General features: G+C 43.6%; 1 protein-coding gene across 2 annotated transcripts in view; it reads right to left on the reverse strand.

Annotated features, from left to right (window-relative positions):
• Positions 1-23,937, reverse strand: part of PLPP3 (phospholipid phosphatase 3) — an 85,679-nt gene that overhangs the window by 59,173 nt on the left and 2,569 nt on the right. The window contains exon 1 of one of the 2 annotated variants that reach the window (XM_042951730.1): positions 40-44. The exons of the other annotated variant lie outside the window; for it this stretch is intronic. Within the exon in view, the coding sequence (XP_042807664.1) occupies position 40 (1 nt within the window). The 5' untranslated portion in view covers positions 41-44. Of the gene's footprint in view, positions 1-39; positions 45-23,937 lie in introns of those variants that run through there. 2 annotated transcript variants of the gene reach the window in all.

Here is a 23,937-nt window from a genome sequence, read left to right on the forward strand (position 1 = left end):
GAAAAGAATCTGCTGCAGATCGTTGGTCTCCTTTGAGACTGAAGAGGCAGTCATCAAATATGCTGAGTGAAATTTGATTAGATCCTGGATCCAAAACACCTGTAAAGGACATATTGGGCCCATTCTGCCATTTTGAGGATGGCCCACGTATTAGACATTACTGAATAAATGTTACCTTCCTTACCAATAGTATGTATGTGGGGGTGTAGCACGTACGCACGTGTGTACTCCTAGTTGGCCATAGTCACGCCGAAGAACGAAAAACTAAAAGGGATCTACGAAAAAGAGAAACAAGATAAAAACGGATGACCACTATGTAATATTGATAGGTTTTTCACTCTGAAATGTGATCCGACTGCCAGGGAATCATTGGGATGCCACGGAGCCAAGAGGAATGGAACAATCTGTGCAACAGGTTTAGCAAACACCGCAGAACAATAGAAAGGTTTCACAAAGCATAGTGTATTGTACTTCTCTTCATTTTTAGATAACATGATTAACCAGGTTCCAAGGGTCAAGCAGTTAAATTTAGCAGTTACTAACCATCATCAAACATTGTCTCACACTAATCAAAATCACATCAAGGAAGACATTTTTTTTTCCCACTGTTCATGGCATTCTCAATTCATGAGTAGAAAACAGGATGTGAGGATAATGCACATTTCAGAGTCACAGAAGCCTAGGTTCAAAGCTCAAGTTACTTAACTTGGGACTCGTTTTCCTCGCATATAAATGGAAGAGTGTTATGGCTTGAAGTGTCTCCTCCTCCCATCCCCAACATGTGTGGACCTCAGAGTGTGAGACCTTATTTGGAGATGGGGTCTTTACAGAGGTAATTCACAGTGAGGTCATTAGGGTGGATCCCAATCCAACATGACAAGTGACCTAATAAAATGGGATATCTGGACGTAGAGAGGCGCATGGAGAGAGAATGCCAAGGGCCCAGGAAGATCACCATCTTCGGCCAAGGAGAGAGACATGGAACACCTCTTCCCTCACCGCCCTCAGAAGGAACCACCGTACATCACTTTGATCTTGGACTTCTAGCCACCAGAATTGTAAGACAATAGATTTCTGCTGTTTAAGCCACTCAGTGTGTGGTGCTTTGTTAATAGAAGCCCTAGCCAACAGGGCCAACAGTACTACCCCAGAGAGAGAATCAATCTGGGGGAGAAGCGGGGAGGAAAGGTACAGGGTTACAGGGTAATCCTTAATTCTGAATAAGGGTAAAGATGAATAACTTTGATTATGGCAATTCTTTGCAACACAGAAAATCATACATATATATGTACATATATATACCTAAAAAATTAAAAGAAACTCAAATAAAAATGGCTAATGGGATATATGCCCAAATGGTGGTAGAATTTGTTGTCAGGTGGTGGATATGAGTGATTTTCTCCCTTTTTCCCAAATTTGGGCGAGTTTAAAACATCAGTGATGAAAAAGAAACTGATAGGTTTAGAAAGAAAGGCTACAGGGGCACCTGGGTGGCTCAGTCAGTTAAGCGTCCGCCTTCGGCTCAGGACATTATCTCGCGGTTCATGAGTTCGAGCCCCGCAGCAGGCTCTGTGCTCAGAGCTAGCTCAGAGCCTGGAGCCTGTCTTCAGATTCTGTGTCTCCCTCTCTCTCTGTCCCTCCCCTGCTCATGCTGTCTCTCTCTCTCAAAAATAAATAAAACATAAAAAAAATTTTTTAAAAAAACCTTAAAAAAAAGACATTATTTAAAAAAAAGAAAGGCTATAACATTTATGCTAGTGTAAAAATCACTTCAGTTTATCTGTTTGTTTTTTTTTCAATTTTTACTGAACAATTTATGTATACCAGGCCCTGAGTTAGGCAACAGGAATACAGAAGTAAAAAGAGAAAGTCCCTGCCTCAGATTTCACTCTCAGGGTTCTACATAGACCTATAGCTATTCTGTTTCTCTCCCAATATGTATAGGAATATGGTATTTTCTCCAAATCTTAATCCACCATACAAAATGCTCTCATTCAAAGAGGGAAAGAAAAGTTGTGTGCGTGGTCCAGATATCTACAAACACATGGGACACTTTTCTTCTAAATGTCATTGTTCAATAAACCAATCAGCTGTTATAATGTCTCTGATTGAGTCCAGTTGTCAAAGTGAATTAAGTCCACCTGAATCAAAAGAGAGAGACATGCTGTCCCTAACATCTCATGACAACACCTAACTAGGGTGAGAATAACCTAGCCTGGATGCAGATTCAAAGCCCTGGCACCTCTGAATTCAAGTGTGCTGGACTTTGTTGGTCAAGCGCGTCCGTGAAACTACTAGGGGAGGAACAATACTCGTTAACTGCCACCACAAATAATGCTACAAGGCAGAGGCTTAGATCTTGACTCTCAGGAGCCTCTTAGCATGGACTACATTACTGACACCACCCATCTGGGGCACAGAGCACAAATAGTTAAGATCACTAATCTACGAAAAACTGTCCCTCCTTGCTCACATCTCTGAGTCCTGTTGCCCTGAAATCTTAGTTTTCCAAATGTGTGACCCAGAGTCGCTGCGCCTCGTCTAGGTGACAGTCCCGGTTGACCCAGGCCCTCCCAGAATCCTGTCTGTTGTCAAAGGTTCTGCCAAACCCACTCATTTCCTTTCGTTGTTCCCATTGTTCTATCTCGACCCCCACGCCCCCTGCTCCAACCTTACGAAGCAGTTGACAGGAAGTGGGTCTTTACTGCTCATGGACGTTTTTGCTTAGTAGGTACTGTTTAGATACATAAAAATGAAGAAAAGGAAAAAAAAAAAAAAATGAATGGGCTCTGCCAGAATTTATCTTCTCTTCCGTGAGTTATATCGCTGAGTCTCCTCCATGTTTATAGCCCTTCTCTAACCAAACCGTCCCTGCAGGGCTCCATCTGTTGGTGGGGTTGCTGCTGTTTAGAAAATCTGTGAGGCGACTACTGAAGTCTCACTTCAGGGAAGGTCAAATTTAAAAGCCTGTTGGTTGGGAGAGGGCCACACGTATGTGAACGCGGTGGTGGGTGCTTATGAAGAAAGGCAGTCTCCTAGACTTCAAGTCTTCGCGCTCTGGTCAACTCAAGTTTAAGCTCCTTTGTACTGGAATCGTACTCCTTTAACTCAGCTCCATCAACCTAGCGGATAGCAGGTGATGAGAAAATGTTGCACAGATAAGCGGGTGAATCAATGAATTCATGAACGCAGTCACTTTGGGTGGCGAAAGGAAAACCTTTGGTCTCAGGTCAGACATCCTTGCGAGAGTGGTCATGTCTGTGTGTACCTTCACGGATCATTTCCGTCTTCTGCTAAAAGACATACTAGTGTTAAGTCCGCACTATACAGGCTGTGCAGATTAAGCGGACAGAGGAAAGATAACAGCTTCTGAAACCGACTTTCGAGGGTTTTGGAATAAACTCTCACTGTATGGGGAAAGTTTATACTTCCTCCATCGATCCCATAGTCCCTCTCCTCCTCGGCAAGTCCCGGGGCGCTGTTCCAATCCCACACTGCTCTGTGCTGAAGCCAAAGCCCCGTTTCCTGCCTCAAAAGGCCCTTTGTTTGGGCTCTCTTTCCAAATCAGCGTATCCTGAGCTTGAACCCTCTTGCTTTTGAGAACTCTGATGCCTTGGCAGCAGAAGCGTTGGCCAGCAGGTCTGTAGTCCTAACAGCTTTCAAAAACCTCAATGTGAGGGCATGTCTATAGCTAAGAAACTCTGTTTCATGGGAGGGGGGAGACGGAGTATTATTTTAAGAGTTGCAAAAACAACTTCAAATTGACTCTTTAGTCTTTAATTGCTACCAGAAGACTGAGAACTTCTTGTTCCCTTGTATTTAATTAAGATGATAGTTTTAATCAACTTTAAATGATATTGGTTAATATGCTCAGCTTAATCTCTTGGGCAAGTTTTGCCTCAGAACACTGGAATGCATTAAAGACAAAACCCCAGCGTGCACACTCTCTCCCAACTGGAAAACACCTTCCTTTAGCAAGAGCAGCTGGCAAGGTAGCTATCTGTGCAGCTGCCATAGGATTCTCTGGAAGGGCTCCAAAGCTACTTCTCAAAGATCAGATAAACTACGTCTAATCCACACTTTGTATACTACACATGCTATAAATCCAGGTAGCACTCTTCTACACACTTACTGGTTCTGAAGTTTGCCAATTATCTCTGACAGATAACGGTTTCCAAACAAAAAGTTTCTAGGGGGGCAGGGCAGAGGTAGAGGTCAGTGTGGAATAGGCTGCTGTCTGCCAGGGCATCTTCCAATCCTGGGACAACCTCTGAGATAGGGATTACTGCCCCCATTTTACAGATGAGGAAACTGAGTTTCAGAGAGGTTACAATCCTTTCCTTGGGTTGTAAGCTAGCAAATGGTGGAACCACGATTTGAGTCCAGAACTGTCCCAAGACACATCCTTTTTCCATTGTGCCACATTGTTTTTTATAAAATGTTAACACTTTGGGCAAGCGCTGGACTGGGGAAACTTGTTAGGTCAATCTCTTCGTCTCTCTTCTTATGTTGAAATCCTGGGACAGGACTCAGCCATCCAATACGGTCAAGACTCCAAAGTAACTAAGCATTGTGTTAGGTGCAGTCTTTAATATTTTATGACCTCAGCAGATCTTAAAGACCATCTAGGGGTGCCTGGGTGGCTCAGTCGGTTAAGTGCCCGACTGTTGATTTCAGCTCAGGTCATGATATCAGTTTTGTGAGTTTAAGCCCTGTCAATCAGTGGGGTTCAGCGCTGTCAGTGTGGAGCCTGCTTGAGATTCTCCCTCTTACTCTGCCCCTCCCCTGCTCTCACTCTCTCTGCCTCTCTCGAAATATATAAATAAATAAACTTGAAGGAAAAAAAAAAGGCCATCTAATTCAACTGCCCCATTATTTAAGTGAGGAATATTAGACCAACAAAGTTCAGGGCTCTCTTTAAGGCTGTTAACTAGTGCCACAGCTGGGATGACTTCAGATGAGGTGGACGTAGTGAGGGAGTGGGATGAGCAGAAACCAGCCATCAGAATGGATACGCTTTCCCACTTGCAGAGAGGAAGGGGAGGGTGCTTTGAAGAGGGAAGACGTGATCAAAGGCCAGAAGGCAGCCATCTGTGGGGCGTGCCTAGGAAACAATGAGAGCAATATGGCTGAATGTGGATGTCAAGGAGAATACCTGTGTATTCAAAATAAGCCTGGTAGGAACTAGAAACTGTTAACAGTAGATGCCTCTGGGGATTAGAATTTTGAGGGATGATGGGTGAGAGGGTTATTTATTCCCTTTTAACATTATCATATTTTTGGATTTTTTTTTTTTTTTTTTTACTGTAAGAATATTTCGCTGTGCTCTGGTATGCTGTGTTAAGGTTTAAAAGGCTTTGTAGATTACTGACACATGGGGTCAGTATCTGATCTGCAAAACGACCAAATCCATAGCGCGCAGGGATGCTTTAAAATAAAGTACTTCCTGGATTTAAACTTGGACCTGCACAAGGTAAGCATTTTATTTCCTCTGGGTTTTACCCATTTTCCAAGACGGTTAACTTTTCTGAGCCTAGTTTTCCCACCCATAAAATAGGGGTGGGCAGGGGAAACCCTTGGTGCTTGTGCCCAATGCCTTCTGCATTCTAAGACTTTTCTAAAGGATGGTCATCAGTACAGGTCAGGGCTAAGAAAGAAGAACCACTCTGCTAGTGTAATGCCTCATTTGACAACGGTGCCTAACAGCCTTCTCCTGATTTGCCGTCCAAATAACTGTGATTATTACTACCCTCGGTCTCCCCAGACCAATTCTGCCACCCCCGTACAATGTCCGTGTTGAACTTCTAGATTCGTATCTGCCCAGTGTCCGCTCCAAAAGACTCATGGGCAGGGACCACATCCAATTCATCATTAGGTCCCAACACCTAGCGCTTTCCCTGGTACATTAAAGATGCTCAAGGAATATCTGTTGAAATGACACATCATGACCATTTATTCTAGGGCTTTAAGTGATAAAGCTGATTAATATTAATAATGCTAATAATTAACGACACAGTACCAAACATAGTTCATGCTGGATTAAAATTATAGCAAGACAGATTGCATATTAACATAGTCTTTGAGGCAACAGTCATAGAGAAGGAAAGTTACCTGGCCAAGGTGATCCAGTAAAATTAGAAGGTTAGAACAGAAGCCCAGATTTAGATTTCTTTTTCCCAGTTTGGATGTCTTTCCTCCACAGAAGGCCTCCTCTCTCCCTCCATGTAGAAGCCTACCTTCAGACAGGACCAGGTGAGAAAAATCTCTCATTCTAAAAATAGCCCTGGCTTTTTGGGCACTTGGGTGGCTCGGCTGGTTAAGCGATCGACTTTTGATTTTGGCTCAGGTAATGATCTCAGGGTTGTGAGATCGAGCCCTGCGATGATACTGTGGAGCCTGCTTGGGAGTCTCTCTCTCTCTCTCTCTCTCTCTCTCTCTCCCTCTCTCTCCCTCTCCCTCTCTCTCTCTCTCTGCCCATCCCCTGCTTACTTGCTCATGCTCTCTAAAAAATAAAAAATATTTTTTAAAAAAGTAAAGAAATAGTTTAAAAATAGCCCTAGCTTTTAAGGTAAGTTAAACACTTTTTTTTTAAAACAGAAGCTGTCGTGGTTAGTACAAATTCAGTCTGTTGACCACAAAACACTGTATGAATGTGAAACTGAACTCAAAATATCTAGCGGCATTTAATTTTGTTACATACTCTCAATTTTCTCAAGTTCATTAGTACTTTATGATGGGCTGTTACAAGTCTAGGAAGCAAAGGGTTGTTTTTTTTTGTTGTTTTTTTTTTTTCCCATTTCATCACACTGACTGGCAGGAAGTATGTAGTAAGCATACAGCGTTTAGCATTATAATTATACTTAATAATAATGTAGCTATTTATAGAAAGAAGAGATAGTGTGCCAGCGGCTACCTTAGGATTGTGCAAAATGCTACTTTTCTTTTTTGCTTCTTGTCTCTACTTTCTGACATAACTTTTTGCTGACATTTTCTTTAATACAATTTCTTGAGCACCTATTATATGCCAGGAAGTCATAATCTATTAAGATGGAACTTTACAAAAGTGAAAATAAACCAAACGCTCTACCTGAGAAAGATCAACACAAAGTGCTATGAGGGCCCGAAGAAGGTCTAATTCTGCCCAGAGGAAATAGAGTAAGGCTTCACAGATACTGCACTTGAACTGAATATGGGGAGGTACGTAGCATACAGTGAACAAAGAGAAAGAATGACAGTGGGGAAGCCAGTGAGCAGTCATAGAAGGGAGATGCCGGGGGGCCAAGGGCATGGAGAAGGGGAAGAGAGGGGGAATGGGAAGCAAGGGAATGAGGAACACAAACAGTTGGCTGGGGCCTCACTCCGAAGGGTCTCAAATACCCTTATTTTGTAGGGGCACCTGGGTGGCTCAGTCGGTTAAGCATCCAACTCTTGATTTTGGCTCAGATCACAATCTCACGGCTTCATGGGTTTGGGCCCTGCATTGGGCTCTGCGCTGGTGTTGGGAGTGTTGGGATTCTCACTCTCTCCCTCTCTCTGGCCCTCCCCTACTCATGCTGTCCCTCTCTCAAAACAAGTTTTGTTTTTAATTTTTTTTTAACGTTTATTTATTTTTGAGACAGAGAGAGACAGAGCATGAACAGGGGAGGGGCAGAGAGAGAGGGAGACACAGAATCTGAAACAGGCTCCAGGCTCTGAGCAGTCAGCACAGAGCCTGACACGGGGCTCGAACTCACGGACCGTGAGATCATGACCTGAGCCGAAGTCTGACGCTTAACTGACCGAGCCACCCAGGCGCCCCTCAAAACAAGTTTTAAAAACCTAAAAAAAATAAAATAAAAGGTTACTTTGCAGTCAATAAGAGGTCGTAAAAGTCCTGGTCTGAAGAGAAAGGCCTATGCAATCTGAATTGCTGTTTTAGGACACACTCCTTTATTCTTTTTTTCTTTTGTAATTTTTTTTTATTTATTTTTTGAGACAGAGAGAGACAGAGCACGAGCAGGGGAGGGGCAGAAAGAGAGGGAGACACAGAATCCGAAGCAGGCTCCAGGCTCTGAGCTGTCTGCACAGAGCCCAACATGAGGTTCGAACTCACAAACTGTGACATCATGACCTGAGCCAAAGTCGGAAGCTCAACCGACTGAGCCACCCAGGCGCCCCAAGAAACACTCCTTTATTCTTAATGCATATGGAGGGGAGACACTATCACCTCAGAAATAAAACCTCTGAAGAAATGTTTTCAGCCACAAGTATGTGATAGCATGCATCTAAAATGAGATAGAAACAGGGAGAATGGAGAAGAGAGCAAACTCAGAAGATAATATATATACATACATATATATGTATATATACATACACAAATATATACATATACATATATATACATATACATGTATATACATATATATATGAACACACACACACACACACACATGTATATATCCATTGCATAATACATACATGATTTTACAGCCTAAGGCATTTCCTGTATATTTGTGACACCATACCCTTTGGTCTCAATAGCTCTAACGGGTCAGCAGAAAATGAATTGTCACCCCACTGTATCATTCCTAAAGTTGTAGTGATTTGCCAGGGGACCCCCAACCAATACAGCAAAGCAGGGAAGAGAGCCCAGGATCAGCAAGGAGCTGCTTCCTAGACTCCACATTTTAAGTTTTTCATTTAATCATCCACCCAAGACACCTGGCTGTGTTTTCTAGGTCAACTGATTGTGTACCTATCTTCTCATCTTCTCACCTGCCCCTTAAGGGCAGGATCCACCTCTCCAGATTCTTTGTGTCTCTCTCAGCCTTTGTATGTATCTCAATAAACACTGAAGGATAGATAAGATAGACCGGGAGTCCCAGGAATGTTCTCATCTGTAGTTTTCCGACAACAGAGAATGGTCAATAGCCAAGAATGCACTTTCTCACTGGGTTTTTTTTTTGTGTGTGTGTGGGTATTTCCCATTCATCACTGGTCCACAGGGAAGGAACAGCCCTTGCTATGACTCCTATGATCCCAAGTGCCTCTTGCCAGCTGCTTTGCTGCTCTGCATGCTAAGTGTGAAGGGTCTGTACAAAATGGGTCTGCTCTAAGTCCTATTTAACTTTTCCATGGGTCTGTGTTTGTCAAAGCTTCATGCCAACTCTGTCAGAAAAAGAAACGCCACAAAACTTCTTTTAGGAAAAGGAGAAAAAGACCTACTTTATACACTTGCTCTCATGCTAATCATACCACCATTCAAAACCAGATGAATAGGAAACCTACAATAGCCTGGGAAATACACAGAGCCTGTAACCAAAGTGTAGGCTACTTCCCTCAAAATGTTGCATTGCCCCGGGGTCTTTTTAACTCTTTTGGGCAAGACTGATAAGCAACAACGACAGAATCTGAAGTCCCGGATCTCTACACAGAAAAGTCCATCCATTTCTGTATGAAATTGGCAAACTATTCTCCTGCCAGGCCCCTGCCCTTCTTTAATGCTCTACGGAACTGGAGCTAAGAATCTCCTGCATATTTTCAATAAAAACGGATGTGTGGCATGAGTGACCAGCTCAAAACAGATCCCAGAAAAGCACTTCCCCTGGAATCTTAGTAAACGATCTTTGCTAGTGATTAACTAGTTGAATTATTAATACGTTGTGTCACTACTCACCAGAAGGAGTTGAGACAGGCATTGCTAAGTTCAGAGAAAACTAAAATGAACTCCAACCTGCTCCTTCAGAGTTATTGTGAAATTCAAGTCAGTTAATAATGCCTGTAAAGCCCCTTGCATTACAGCCTGCCAGATAAGTCTCCAGCAAAATGCATGCCCTTCCCCCTTCCAGCCTGAAGGTTTTGAGTCTAATCTCGACCCTCCAGGAATCTGCAAAGCAACAGGCAAAACTAAAAGGCTCTAAATCCCAAATCACACTTGAACACTTTAGAAGGCCTGATCATTTCATTCTAAAACTTTCTGGCTTGCTTGCTTTCTTCATAAGCTTATTATTGAAAATAGAAGCCAGTGCAATTTCCAATGCTAGTCTTCACTCTTGGAGGAAAGAGCGAAGGTGTTGGTTGATTGCTTCTTATCCCCAGGCACTCAACCATTTTCCTATCGCAGGATCCCCAGCAAGCCACTCAACCTCTCCCCAAAGGGCAACTGCTTCGTCTTTAAAAATCAGTTATGGCAGTATCTCCCCCTTCGGCATCACACAATTTGATGAGATACACATCATGCGTGACTATATCAGAAGGGCTCAAAAAATGTTTGTTTCCTAGTCTTTTTCCAATTGACATTTGGAGAAAAATATTCTGAATGTGGGGGTATTTGTGTTTTGTTTTGTTAGCTTTCAGGGTTTAGGTAGCCAGAGATCTATCTAGAATGAGAGAAATTAATTGGGGCAAAACAAAATATTTACGCTCAAATTCTCAGATGCATTTGATGGAACTGTTCAGTGAAAGAGATTATTAATTAATAATAACTGTATTTCACCACCCAGACGAGCGGGACTGCAGACACCAAATTTAAGGCAAAATGTTGATTAAAGGTTTTTCAATCATCAGTGGCCCTAGGAAAATTGAACCAAAGGAAAAAAAAAATCAAGATGGCTTACTTTCCCATGGGATTGAAAGGCCAGTAATTTGAATGTTTTGACCCAAGAAGCATATTTTAATTTTCCAGCCAGCCCCTGGAAATCATGCATTCACCCAATGCCTATGATATAGATCTTCCAAAGCAATGGTTTACCAGGTAATGAGTGGAGACCATCCCTCCTGCCTACTTATTGGAGTCACTCTCTCCAAAGAGATTTAAGTGAGAAGCCCATCAAACAAAAGACTCGGCTAAGTTGGTAACATCCTTGGCAATATTTTAAAAATCCTAGCCTGCTGAAAGTAGGTGCAGCTGTTCAAAAGACAACACTATATATTTCATCAAAATGTCCATCAAGGCCAAGATGACAGCCAAGACCAATGCAATGATGAGAACTAATACATCAGGTCATTCTTCCCTAGAAACCAATGGAGGCCAAATTGACCAAATCAGCTACTGTGGGCAAGTGTCTAATGAAATCCACTGTGCGGCTGACAAGCATGTCTGCAACTTCCTGTTGGTGGTCACCAACTCCACAAAAATGTGGGTCATCTGTGGGGAAGAGGCTACTGGGAGAAGTTCTATTCACCGCATCTAATGAAGGTACTGCACCCACAGCCACTAACCAGAAAAGCGCAATTTCTCCATGGGACCCAAAGGTTACATCACACCACAAGCACAGCACATCAAGCCCATGGAACGAAAAGGTCACTAACACAACAACCCATTACTGTTGCCTGATGCCGGTGACAAAGGCTTGGTTCCAGCCCCTCTTCCATTTGGGCCGCCTTCCCATGACCTGGTGGTTTCCTCTGCTCTAGATTCACAGAGCGGCTTCTCCATCCAGGAATGCTCAACCTTTTCACCACCAAAGATACCTGCCACTTCCTTCTTGACCCTCTGTGACCTCTGGAAGATGTCCTTACTTACCAAGTAAACTATATTTTACATCATTTCTCCGCTTTTGCAAAACAAAGCATAGACAGTGCCAATCCCATCTCCGAATGAGCAGAGATAACCAGCAGGACCAGAGTGAGTGGACAAGTGTCCTTACACATTCAAGTCACAGCACAGAACACCAATGCTTTGACTCACCTAGGCAGAGGCTGATGGTCTGAGTTAGTCCAGTCTAAGTGACTGTGGGTAAATAAATGTGCAGTACATGTTAGCTATTTTTGAAGTACAGAAAATAGCATAAGATGCCCCATAATTGCCCTAGTGGAGCTTTACAGGCCCAGAGAACCCAGGGTGAGAATCACAAATATAACTCATGTTGGACAATTCATCATGTGTCACCAATGTGAAAGCCAGCAGGGACTAGTACGGACAAAGGGGGCTTCAGAAGCACCCGGAGAACAAAAGCAGTAAAGCCTGGTCTTATGGGACAGACTGCTTAGCTCTGACCCCAACACTGACACCCACTTGCCCCATAATCTTTAAGAAGTTATTTTTTAACCTCTCTGAACCTCAGTCCTATAAAATGGAGATATTGGTAATAAGGACTCCACAGGCTCATTGGGAGAATTAAATAAGAGAATGAGGGCACACTGCTTAACCCAGTGAGAGGGACATAGTACTCAATAAATGTCAGCAATTAACATTATTTTGGCAGGCCTGAGTCCCAGGCCAGCCCCAACATACATGAGCTGTGTGAACTTGGCCAAATCATTTCCCCTCTCCGAGTTGTAAAACCAAGTCATTGACATCTACCTTATTCTGTTATTGTAGAGATCAAGCGAGACAGCAACTAATGTTCCTATTAATAAAGGTGAGTGTTGGGGCGCCTGGGTGGCTCAGTCTTAAGTATGCGACTTTTGGTTTCGGCTCAGGTCATGATCTCATGGTTTGGGAGTTGGAGCCCCACATCAGGTTCCATACTGACAGCGTGGAACCTGCTTGGGATTCTCTCTCCCTCTCCCTCTCTCTCTCTCTGCCCCTCCCCCCTCGTTCTGTGTCTCTCTCTCTCTCTCTCTCTCTCTCAAAGGTAAATAAACTTTAAAAAATAAACAAAGGTGAGTCTCTTCCTCACCCTTTTGTAATATCTGTGGTTTTTCATGCCCTTACCGTTTCATTTGTAGAACAACTTACAGCATGATACTTAAACTAATTCCTAAAGATTTGTGCTTGGGTCTTACGCTCTTTACCATCTCCGGCACCCAGCACAAGTCCAAAAGACAGGTGGTAATTCTCATTTCTGACATGATCATTATGTACACAGCCACACAACTGGGGGCAGGGGGGAGAGTGAAGGAACAACCTTAGCAGACACGACAGCTCTATTCCATAGCCTTAAAAATACTGTAAGACAGATCTCAGGAATACTCAGGTCTTAATATTAACATTCGCACTTTTAACTGTTTTCAAGCGACTCTGAAGATCCAAGCCTTGTTTTCATGTTGCCGAGGCAGGAATCTGCCTGGAACATCCCGGTTTGTGGAAATAGGTTACTCAGCGGGTGAGCGGTCTAGCTGACCACCCGGCATCTTTTTCCTCGGTCAGCTTTATTGTTCTCTGCCCACTCATTTTAAACCCAGGGACAGTAGTAAACTGATTAGAAACTTTGCTTCTTTGTGGAAAATGGCCCTGAGAACAAAGGGACACTATAGTGGTTTCATGAATATGTTAATTCCAAAGGTCTTTGGTAAAACTTTTGTGTTTTCTCCTTACATATTTTAATTAATCTGAAGAAATTTTCCTTAATTTTTTTAATATTTTTTTTAAATTTATTTTTGAGGGAGAGAGACAGAGAGAAACAGAATGCGAGAGGGGTAGGGGCAGAGAGAGAGGGAGACACAATCTGAAGCAGGCTCCAGGCTCCGCAAACTGTCAGCACAGAGCCCGACGCGGGGCTCGAACCCGTAAAGTGCGAGATCACAACCTGCGCTGAAGTCGGATGCTTAACCCACTGAGCCACCCAGGCGGCCCCGATCTTAAGATATTTCCAAAATGGTACAGCCACTATGGAAAATAGTTTGGCAGTTTCCTCAAGAAGTTAAACACGGAGTTACCATGGGGTCCAGCAATTCCACTCCTAAGTATACATGCCCAAGAGAATTGAAAACATAGCCACACACAAAGTCTGTACAACGAATGTTCAGAGCAGCATTCGTAATAGCCAGGAAGTGCAAATAACCCAGAGGCCTTACTGACTGATAAATGTGGTATGGCCATACAATGGAATATTATTTGGCAATAAAAGTAAATGAAGTATTGACACATGCTGAACAAACACGCTGTTCATATGTGATACAATATGGATGAACCCTAAAAATATTATCTTGAGTGAAAGAGGCCATTCACAAAGACCACATAGACGATTCCACTTACATGAAACATCCAGAAGAGGTGAATGCGTATAGACGCAAAGAGTTGATAAGTGCTTGCCGTGGGATGGCAGGACCAGGAGGGTAAATGGAGAGTGACCGCTGACAGGTACAGGTTTCTTTTTACAGGATGAAAATGTTCTAAAAATTGAATGTGGTGACAGTTGCCCAAGTCCGTAGGATATACAGAAAGCCAGTGAACTGTACATTTTAAATGGGTGAATTACACAGTACCTGAATTACACCTCAACAATGCCGTTTTAAAGACAGCATTACAATCCAACAAAAATTGCTTCTCTAAACCAGGAGGATATCCAATGGCCCATTTATTTTCAGGGGCATTTGAGAAACTAAAAGTTCCAGGAGGCAGGGGTGCAGAGATAACTCACAAGTTCACTTGTCTAGTAAGGTTATGAACATGAAGCATTTTAGTAGTCCTACAAGATGGGTTTCATTGAGTCTTATATAAACACTGTCTTGAAAATGTGGAGGGAGGGAATAGTAGCACCACTGTTCGGAGGTTCCCACCAAGGAGATCAGGAACTAGCTGTCTGTCTGTCTGTCTATCTAGCTTGCTTGCTTTCTTTCTTTCTTTCTTTCTACCTATCTATCTATCTATCCAATTTTTCTCCCTCCCTCCCTCCCTTTCTTTCTATTTATTTATTTTGAGAGTGTGTGCCACTGGGGGAGGGGCAGAGAGAGAGAATCCCAAGCAAGCTCTGTGCTATCCGCACAGAGCCCAGAGCACACAGCCCAACAGCGGGCTCGATCTCACAAACTGTGAGATCGTGACCTGAGCCAAAATGAAAAGTCAGATGCTTAACCAACTGAGCCACCCAGGCACCCCTCTCTGTCATCTTTCTTACCTTCTCTTCTCTGCCTCCCTAATAACTGGTCCTCATTCTCCAATTTCCCTCTCCTCAGACCCAGTGATCTCCAACACAAATCAGAGTAGATGAATACCCTCTTAAAAATGGTTCATGAATATGTTAATTCCAAACGTTGTCTATAAAACCTTTAATTTTTTTCCTGACATATTTCAACTAATGTTATGCTATTTCTAAAACATGCTGCAGCCGCCATGGAAAAACAATTTGGCAGTTCCCCAAAAAGTTAAACATGGAGTTACCATATGACCCAGCAATTCCACACCTAGGTATATATGGTGTTTGGTTTCTATATGACATTTTCCATAATAAAAAGGAAAACGAAAACAAAAATAAAATTTCATTTGCTCGGCTGGTCCTCCAAAATAAAGTTCAAGTTCCTCGGCTGCCTGCCTTTCACAGCCCCCCCTTTATAATCTGGCTCCAAGCTATCTCTCTAGCCTCATCCACAACATTCTCCCTCCCACACACAATACAAACACACAGTGCTGTGCTTACACCCCAGCCTCACATACGCACCCTTCCCGGATGTATGTTCCCGTTTCCACGGCTCAGCACCTGCTGGTCCCTTTGCTGGATCGCCGTCTCCTCTTTCCGGGCATGTAAGCCAGGATTTCTCTTGCATGACCCAGCTCCAGTCGCTCAGGCAAACTTCCCCACTCTTCACTTTTCTGCTAGAGCCCCTCCTCTATCACTCCACATCAGCAACACTTAGCGTGCACAAGTATGCAAGTCTGTTTCTCACTCCCCAGCCTGAGGAAGTCTTAAAGGTCAAGACACCCCGAGGGACCCAGCATATAGTAGGTGTTCAAGGAACATCCGTGGAAGACAAGACCCCTACTCGAAAGACAGGTACAAACCTAGACTTAATTAAACAGGCTCTCTAGAAATTATACCGATTGATACCACAAACTAATTTGGGGGCCAGATATAAAGAAACCATCAATGAGAACGGCTTCCTTCGTGTCAATATAATTATGTGCATTATGTGCTTTGGGGGTACATAAACAGGAACCAAAGCATACTGCTTATTATGACAAGGCGCTTATACTGATTTGCATTTCTCTGCAAACCTCTCGAGGCATATAATTTTGTTAATTTGTGACAAACCTCAAAAACACACTTACCACCAATATTCTGATTGCAACATATACTTTCAAGGAACAGAAATCAACAAGTTCCTTTCAAAAGTTTCCAACTGGATTTCATGTGTGTTGTTTGGTTTGCTTTTAAATTGGGGGGACTTTAATGCACATTCTAATTTGTACATCTGGATCTAAAGGAAGGAGAGTTCCATGAGGATGTTGGAGAACCTGACCCAGCTTTCTTTTGAATGTTGGCACCAGTAATTAGTGCATGACCCTGAGGAAATTATTTAATCTGAGAGCCTCTGTTTCCTCCTCAGTCACATGAGAATATTTTCTACCTCAAGAAGCTTTTAAAAAGCAAAAACTTCGCAAACTTGGTTTTCTTTTTCTTCCCTCCTGATACAGCGTTTGAAAAAGTGGGCGCCTGTTCAAACTCCAATCAGTCAGCAGTGATCTTTGGTAATGAGCACTTTCCAGAACAAGTGCTGGTTTGAAGAAAAATGGCATCGAGAAGCTGCCTTGTCCTTCAAATTCGCCTCATGTGTCTCTGGCCTCGCTCAACTACGACCTGCCGATTTAGATTACAAGTTAACCCATTTGCCTTGTTCTTCCTTTGACGCCAGCAAGGGAAAAAAGAGAAGTTCTGGAGAACTGGACCTCACAAACGATGCTGATTTCAAACTCACAGCTACACAACACAGGAAAAATGGCATAAAAGGCAAGACACTGGTTGGAGGCCCTGCTCCTCCATGATGGCCAGGCAATCACCACCCAGTTCAGGCCTCAGGCTCCTCTTATCTGATCAAGGGCCCAGATGAGGACACAGTGACAAGGATGACAGCAGCCGCCACCACCTGCTGAGCGTCCCGCACCAGGCACTATGCCTGGCAGGGTCTCACAACCCTACAACACACGTACCATCCCACCGACAAAGGAGAAAACGGAGGCCTCGCACACATGCAGTGACTTTCCTTTTTTTTTATAATTTTTTTTTTAAACGTTTATTCATTTTTGAGAGACAGAGAGAGACAGAGCATGAGCCGGCAAGGGGCAGAGAGAGGGAGATGCAGAATCTGAAACAGGCTCCAGGCTCTGAGCTGTCAGCACAGAGCCCGACGCGGGGCTCGAACTCACGGACTGTGAGATCATGACCTGAGCCGAAGTCGGACACTCAACCGACTGAGCCACCCAGGTGCCCCTCAGTGACTTTCTTGAGAGTACAAAGCCAGTACTAGCAGGCAAGCTCTCATCTGTCTGACTCTAAAGCCTGTGCCTCCCTCTCCGACCTCCCGACCAAGAGCCCTGTGTTTCTGACTGAAATTTAAAAAAAAAAAGACCTTGATATTGTTGATCATCATGCCTCCAAGCCCCTTCCAAATTCTAAAGATTCCATGAATCTAAGGCAGTGGAGAACTGTTCCTACAGAAAGGCTCATTCAACACACTCTGAGCTGTTTTGCCATTAATTATGTACAGCTAGCTCTTCACTGCCCAACATGATCCTTCGGGTTTCTATTTATGTCCGAGGCACCTGGGTGGCTCAGTGGGTTAAGCATCCAACTTCGGCTCAGGTCATGATCTTGCAGTTCATGAGTTCGAGCCCCGCGTCGGGCTCTGCTGACAGCTCAGAGCCTGGAGCCTGCTTTGGATTTTATGTCTCCCTCTCTCTCTCTCTGTTCCTCCCCCACTTTCTCTCTCTCAAAAATAAACAAACATAAAAATTAAAAAAAAAAAAAAAAAAAGAGACTCCTATGTATGTCCTATATTGGGTCCCATAGAACATACAGTACATATCCGGACTCAATAAAACTGAAATGAATGAAATAGAATGAACTAGAAAAAAGCAAGTCTTTGCTGCATTAATTGCATTGAAAAGTGGGCAGCGAGGCAGATGGGAGCGGACAAGAGCTCTGGAAAACTGCATGACTAATGACCACCAGGCACCCGTGTTTCCTCATCTGAGCTGCAGTTCCCTCATCTAGCAAAGGAATCTGGTACCGACCCCACACGGTTGGCCTGCATAATCAATCTGATAATTAGCACGGCTGGTCCCCCACTTCCTCAAGAAATACAGAATTCCCTGGATGACAGGCATTTTGAAAACTGTCAATCATGGCTGTTCTTTTGAGTCAGATTTTTCCCTGGGCTGGCAGAAGACACGGATAAGAGGTGACCCTGAGACATACCATTTGTCCAAACTCCCTCCCACCTTTCCTAAGGTGTGTTTGTCTTTCTCTCCAGATGATGCGGCCGTGTCCCTTGCAAAGGGGAAGAAAGCAGCCATCAGACATTACTGAGGTTCCTGTATTGTGACTTTCCCCACAGGGGATCAGAAAACCGGCCCCTGCTTTTCTTCCGCTAATGGAAAACATTTGTGTTCCCTCTGCCTGGTTTTTTCTTAGGATTCTCTTCCCACTTTTTCCCCCTAGCCTATTTTTCAGGCAATTCTGCTGCCAAAAAATGCAAGGATTTCATAGCACCCCTGGGGAGTAAGAACACTAGGAAAGAAAGGGAAATACTACTATTACCAGGAGTAATAATAGCAACACAATACCTGGTAGTGATAGAGTGCTTTTTAACTTCCCAAAGTGCTTTCAGATTCATGACCTCATCTGAGTTGCACCGGACAAGGGGGTCACTAGGTTTCTTGCTTATTTTCCAGATGAGGAAAGTGAAGCCTGGAAAGGTTAAACAACTTTTGCCCAAGTCACAGGCAGATCTGAGTGAATCCAAAGCTGGTATTGTTTCTACAATACTTTGCCAGGCTAACTTTGATCCTATGAAGGCTCTATTCAAGAACCTCATTTAGGGGCGCCTGGGTGGCTCAGTCGGTGAAGCGTCCGACTTCGGCTCAGGTCATGATCTCGCGGTCCATGAGTTCAAGCCCCGCGTCAGGCTCTGTGCTGACAGCTCAGAGCCTGGAGCCTGTTTCGGATGCTGTGTCTCCCTCTCTCTCTGACCCTCCCCGTTCATGCTCTGTCTCTCCCTGTCTCAAAAATAAATAAACGTTAAAAAAAAAAAAGAACATTTATTCATTTCGCTTGTCACTCATACACAAACTTCAATATCTCAAAAGAAAATATTTACAAAGTTAACACCTCATGTTTCCAAAGTGGTCACTGGGCTGGCAACTTCCACTGAGCAGAACTCAGTTTAGAACCCGGAAATAAATAAAAAATTCTGGCCTCTCGGCAATCAGAAGACATCACACCTAGTCCCTGCACTAAAAATCACAGACCTTCAGGCCCGCACGCAGAGGGAGTTTTTCCTTTTGAAAGAGTTCTAACAAGCTTCATGATCTTTGCTGAAAGACAGGTGTGCTGGCCACCAACGGAAAAACTACAGACAACCTAACAACGTGAAAACTGGCAGAACAATCAGTCCAGGGACAAAAGGCCCAGCACATAACCAATTGCCCTTAAGACACAGCTGTTGAACAACATAGCTAATATCCGATTGGCTTGATGAGAATCACCAGAAGCTTTTATAAAAAACAGGACCCCAGGTCCTGGCCCAAAGCCTGGCGAATCTGAATCTCCTGAGAAGGAGGCTGAGAATCTCCATTTCACATCAGATGGGTTTCCTTACTAGGTGAGTTTGCGACATACTGATATAGTAGGCATCCCCCAAATAAGTCATTACCCCTCATATAATGTGCGCTGGTTGAATTGACACACTGGGTAGGGTGCTTCCATAAATATAACTGCCCACACAGGGAAGAGGTCCTCGACTACAATCTCATTAGCATCATGCTGTGACCAACTGGGCTTGCCAGCCCAAACAACTGCACAGGAAGGGGAAAGAAAAAATCCAAAATTGACAGGAAATCAAAAGGGGCTAAAAGTGGAAAAGGCCACCAACTCTGGCTTTAACAGCCTCCCACAAAGACAGCTAACCCCCCCCTGGTGTCTTGGGAAGAAAGAGCTAAGGTTAAACAAAAACAGCACAAAAAGACCCTGGCCGTTCGGACAATTAAGGAAACCGAGGTTTTCAACCATTCTGGAAAAGTCATCATGGCTTACCTATGAAATGGAGGTTCTCTTCTTTTTTTATTTTTTTTTATTATTTTTTTTAACGTTTATTTATTTTTGAGACAGAGAGAGACAGAGCGTGAATGGGGGAGGGGCAGAGAGAGAGGGAGACAGAGAATCGGAAGCAGGCTCCAGGCTCTGAGCCGTCAGCCCAGAGCCCCGACGTGGGGCTCGAACTCACGGACCGCGAGATCATGACCTGAGCTGAAGTCGGACGCTTCACCGACTGAGCCACCCAGGCGCCCCTGGTGGTTCCCTTCTTTATTTCAACCCACGCAGGATGCTTGGCTGGACAGTTCACCAGTGGATTAATGAAAACCTGTTTCTACATTCTGTGGTTCACATGGTAGATTAAGCTATCAAAATGTATTGAGTTATTAAAAACACATAGTGAATATAATAGAAGAGCAATAAAAAAAGGGAAAAGTCACCTGTTGTGATGGTATGCTTGTGACTACAGCCGACTCTTGAACAACACAGATTTGAACTGCACGGGTCCACTTACAGAGATTTTTTTTTCAATACAGTACAGGACTACAAATGTATCTTTTCTTTCTTAAGATTTTCCTAATAACATTTCCTTTTCTCTAGCTCACTTTCTCGTAAGAACACAGTATATAATACCTATAACATGCAAAATACGTGGTAACTGATGTCTATGTTTACCAGTAAGGCTTCCGGTCAACAGAAGGCTCTTAAAGTTTTGGGGAAGTCAAAAGTCATACGCATTGCTCAAGGGTCAGCTGTACTATACATTTCAGGAGGCAGGTTAAGGGACACATCTGGCCAAGGAAAAATCTAGCTAGTTTCTCAGCATATTGGGTTAACTTTAGTAATGGTGCTTACTTTTCCTTCCAGAAAGAATACCAATATTACCTTATGGTCAGCATTCATTCTTTGGTAAAAAAGAGGACACTTCAGTTGATGGTAAATGGTCCAACAGAAGAACAACTGGGTTTCTACATCGCAGTATCTACCAGCACAGAATCATAAAACAGTTAGTGCTGCAAGAGATCTGAGAAGATGATCTAGTCCCTTCCTTTTATTGTGATAATGAAGAAACCCAGGCCCAGGGAAGTCAAGTGACTTTCTCCACAGTTACATAGTGACCTAGTGGCAGTCTGAGGCCAGAACCCCTATTTCTAGGCTCATCACTGTTGTCACTCACTGAGATAATGGACAATGAAGAGTTAAGCAGAGTGCACCCATGAGGGTAGATATTCCACAAATGTGTCACTCCTCTCTACTAGAAATCCGTCACAGAATGTTGCAAGGCAGCTTTACACATTAGAGATAATCCCGCCCAACCAGTCATTTTACTACTGGGGAAAAAAAAAAAAAAAACAAAAACCTGAGATCCACAGAAAACCAACTTGTCCACAACCACACAACTGGATGGTAGCTTTGGCCACCCTGGAACTGGAAGCTTTCTGGCTCCAAGTCTCCTGCTCTCTTCACTACACCACACTGCCTCTCTTCCACAGTTAAAAGTGGGTAGTTTAATAATAACACAAGAGGGTGTTATGTAGCCCATATATGGAACCAGTTACAGGATTTTACCTCCACTGTTTAAGTGAAAATCAAGAAACATCCAAGAACATTCTGGAATCACTAAATTACCCAGCATAGTTGCTGAGTGTCCAGATTCTATATTTTTACCCGTTTGAGCTTCTTTCTCTCTGCTTCGTGATACTACACCCATCGACTGCATTTCCTGGCGAGGAAGGGCACAGGAGTCCAGCCTTCCAGGCTAAATCTGACCGAGCACCTGCTTCTTCAAACACCTCCCACCCCTACCTTAAGTTCAACTTACCTACCTTCGGGTATCAAAAGCCAAATGAGGACAGTTGGGTTTTTTGTTTGGTTGTTTTTTTTTTTTTTTTTTGAACAAACAACTTTCTCTAAAGAGAGCTCAGGGTACGCTGTTGTTGAGCAGTTGGCTCAAGAATTCTGCTCAGTTTTAGGGTCCACTTTCTCAGCTACAGTTTAGCGTCCCGATGAATGGGAATCATCTGTCTTCAACTTACTGGGCAAACGTGACATTCTCCTATTTGAAGTGAAGCTTTCTGGTCTTCACCATACTATTCTTCCTGAGTATTTCATGGTCTCATCTACTTATTATTCTGAGACACAATGTATGAAGACAGCCACAAGACCTTCATCCAGGGCTCAGGTATAAATCCCTTGCATTTGCCCAAGTCTTAAGAGAGGACAAAAAACTTTCACGTCCAGTATTTCTTCTGATCCTTGCAGCAACGTAACGAAGTGGTCAGGTCAGACCACTGTTTTGCAGATTAGCTAACTGCGCTCGAAGGATGAAGGGCCTTGAACAAAGCCCACGCATAAAAAGCTGGACCTGTCTCAAACTGCCTAGACCTCAAAATGCATGTGTTGGAAGGAGGCACTCAGTAAATACCTGGGATGAGGGACAGGAAAGAGGGAAAGCAGGGGCATAGAAGCTCCGCATGGATTTACCAAATCTCTGCCTTTTGCTACAGCCACGGACTGCTGGTGTTCCTTCTTTGGAACTGCAGTCGCACAGAGTAAAAAGGTGCCCTCAAAAATCTGTGAGCTACTTAGACTCACAACCAGCCCCAAATCAAAACAATGCTATGGGGCCACAAAACCGTATCACTAATTAGAAGAGTTCAGTCACGTTTATCCATTTGCTTTGGTGCAAATGGGTAACTGGGAAATGTAGAGAGGGAGGGCTTTGTGCGAACGGTTTCGGAACTTTCTGGTAAGAATCTGAGTTTGAGGGGTGCCTGGATGACTCAGTCAGTTAAGCATCTGACTCTTCATTTCAGCTCAGGTCATGATGGATCTCAAAGTCCACTGAGATCGAGCCCCACGCAGGGCTCTGCACTAAGTGTGGAGTCTCCTTGGGATTCTCTCTCTCTCTCCTCTCTGTCTCTCCCCCGCTCACACACACTCTCTCTCAAAGTAAATAAGTAAACATTTTTTTTAAAAACCTGAGCTTGAGGGGCGCCTGGGTGGCTCAGTCGGTTAAGCGTCCGACTTCGGCTCAGGTCATGATCTCGCGGTCCGTGGGTTCGAGCCCCGCGTCGGGCTCTGTGCTGACAGCTCAGAGCCTGAAGCCTGCTTCAGATTCTGTGTCTCTCTCTCTCTCTCTGACCCTCCCCCGTGCATGCTCTGTCTCTGTCTCAAAAATAAAAATAAATGTTAAAAAAAAAAAAATTAAAAAAATAAAAACCTGAGCTTGAAAAGGAGACTGACTCCAGTCCTGCTCACTGAGAATTAGTCCTCAACCCATATTGACTTCAGTGTGAACCTCAGTCCTTCCCTTCTCTGACATGCTGGTTTTCTCACCTAGGAAATGGAGATGATCTCTCCACAAAGGTTACAGCAAAGAGGAGATACATTTATATTAAGAAGAGGTGAACAGGGCTTAGAAGGACAGTGGATGCTCCTCCCTTCTTGCCTGGGAAGGTCCTCTGCCACTCTCATGTCCCCTGCTACACCAGAACCCATGCACAAAACACAGGAGGCGGTACATGTTACATAATTGAAAGGAAAACAAAACCAATTTCGGAAAGACTACCACACAAAGATTCTTAACTGTGTTTACAAAAGCAATTAGTTGGCAAAGACAGCTGTTCAATGGGAGGTAAACTCCCTTTGGTGTCCTCAGACACCAGATTCTTTTGGCCTTCAAGCCAAGAGTGGACTTTTGTTTTGTTTTTTTTTTCCCTAAGAATTTAGCGTTCCAAGAAGGTATGAGAAACGAGTTCAACCACTAGCATATTTCCACTCACATAACACTTATGTAGCACATCAGCTTTTATTTTTTCCAGATACAAGGAGATGAAGCTTGCTGTGTATTCCTGTGAGAGAATAAACAGAAAACTAGGCTTCTCTTTTTAATATATTAGTGCCCTGTAATCCAGACCAGATGATCAATAAACTATATAAAAATTAAATCATACTGACAGTCTGAGGCAAAAAGTGAACCAAGTAGAAACAATGTTTTAGGACCGTTGTGTAGGGGATATTAAAATCACATGCTGGTTATTAA

The sequence above is a fragment of the Panthera leo genome, chromosome C1 (genome assembly GCF_018350215.1).
Source record: "Panthera leo isolate Ple1 chromosome C1, P.leo_Ple1_pat1.1, whole genome shotgun sequence".
NCBI classification, from domain to species: Eukaryota; Metazoa; Chordata; class Mammalia; order Carnivora; family Felidae; genus Panthera; species Panthera leo.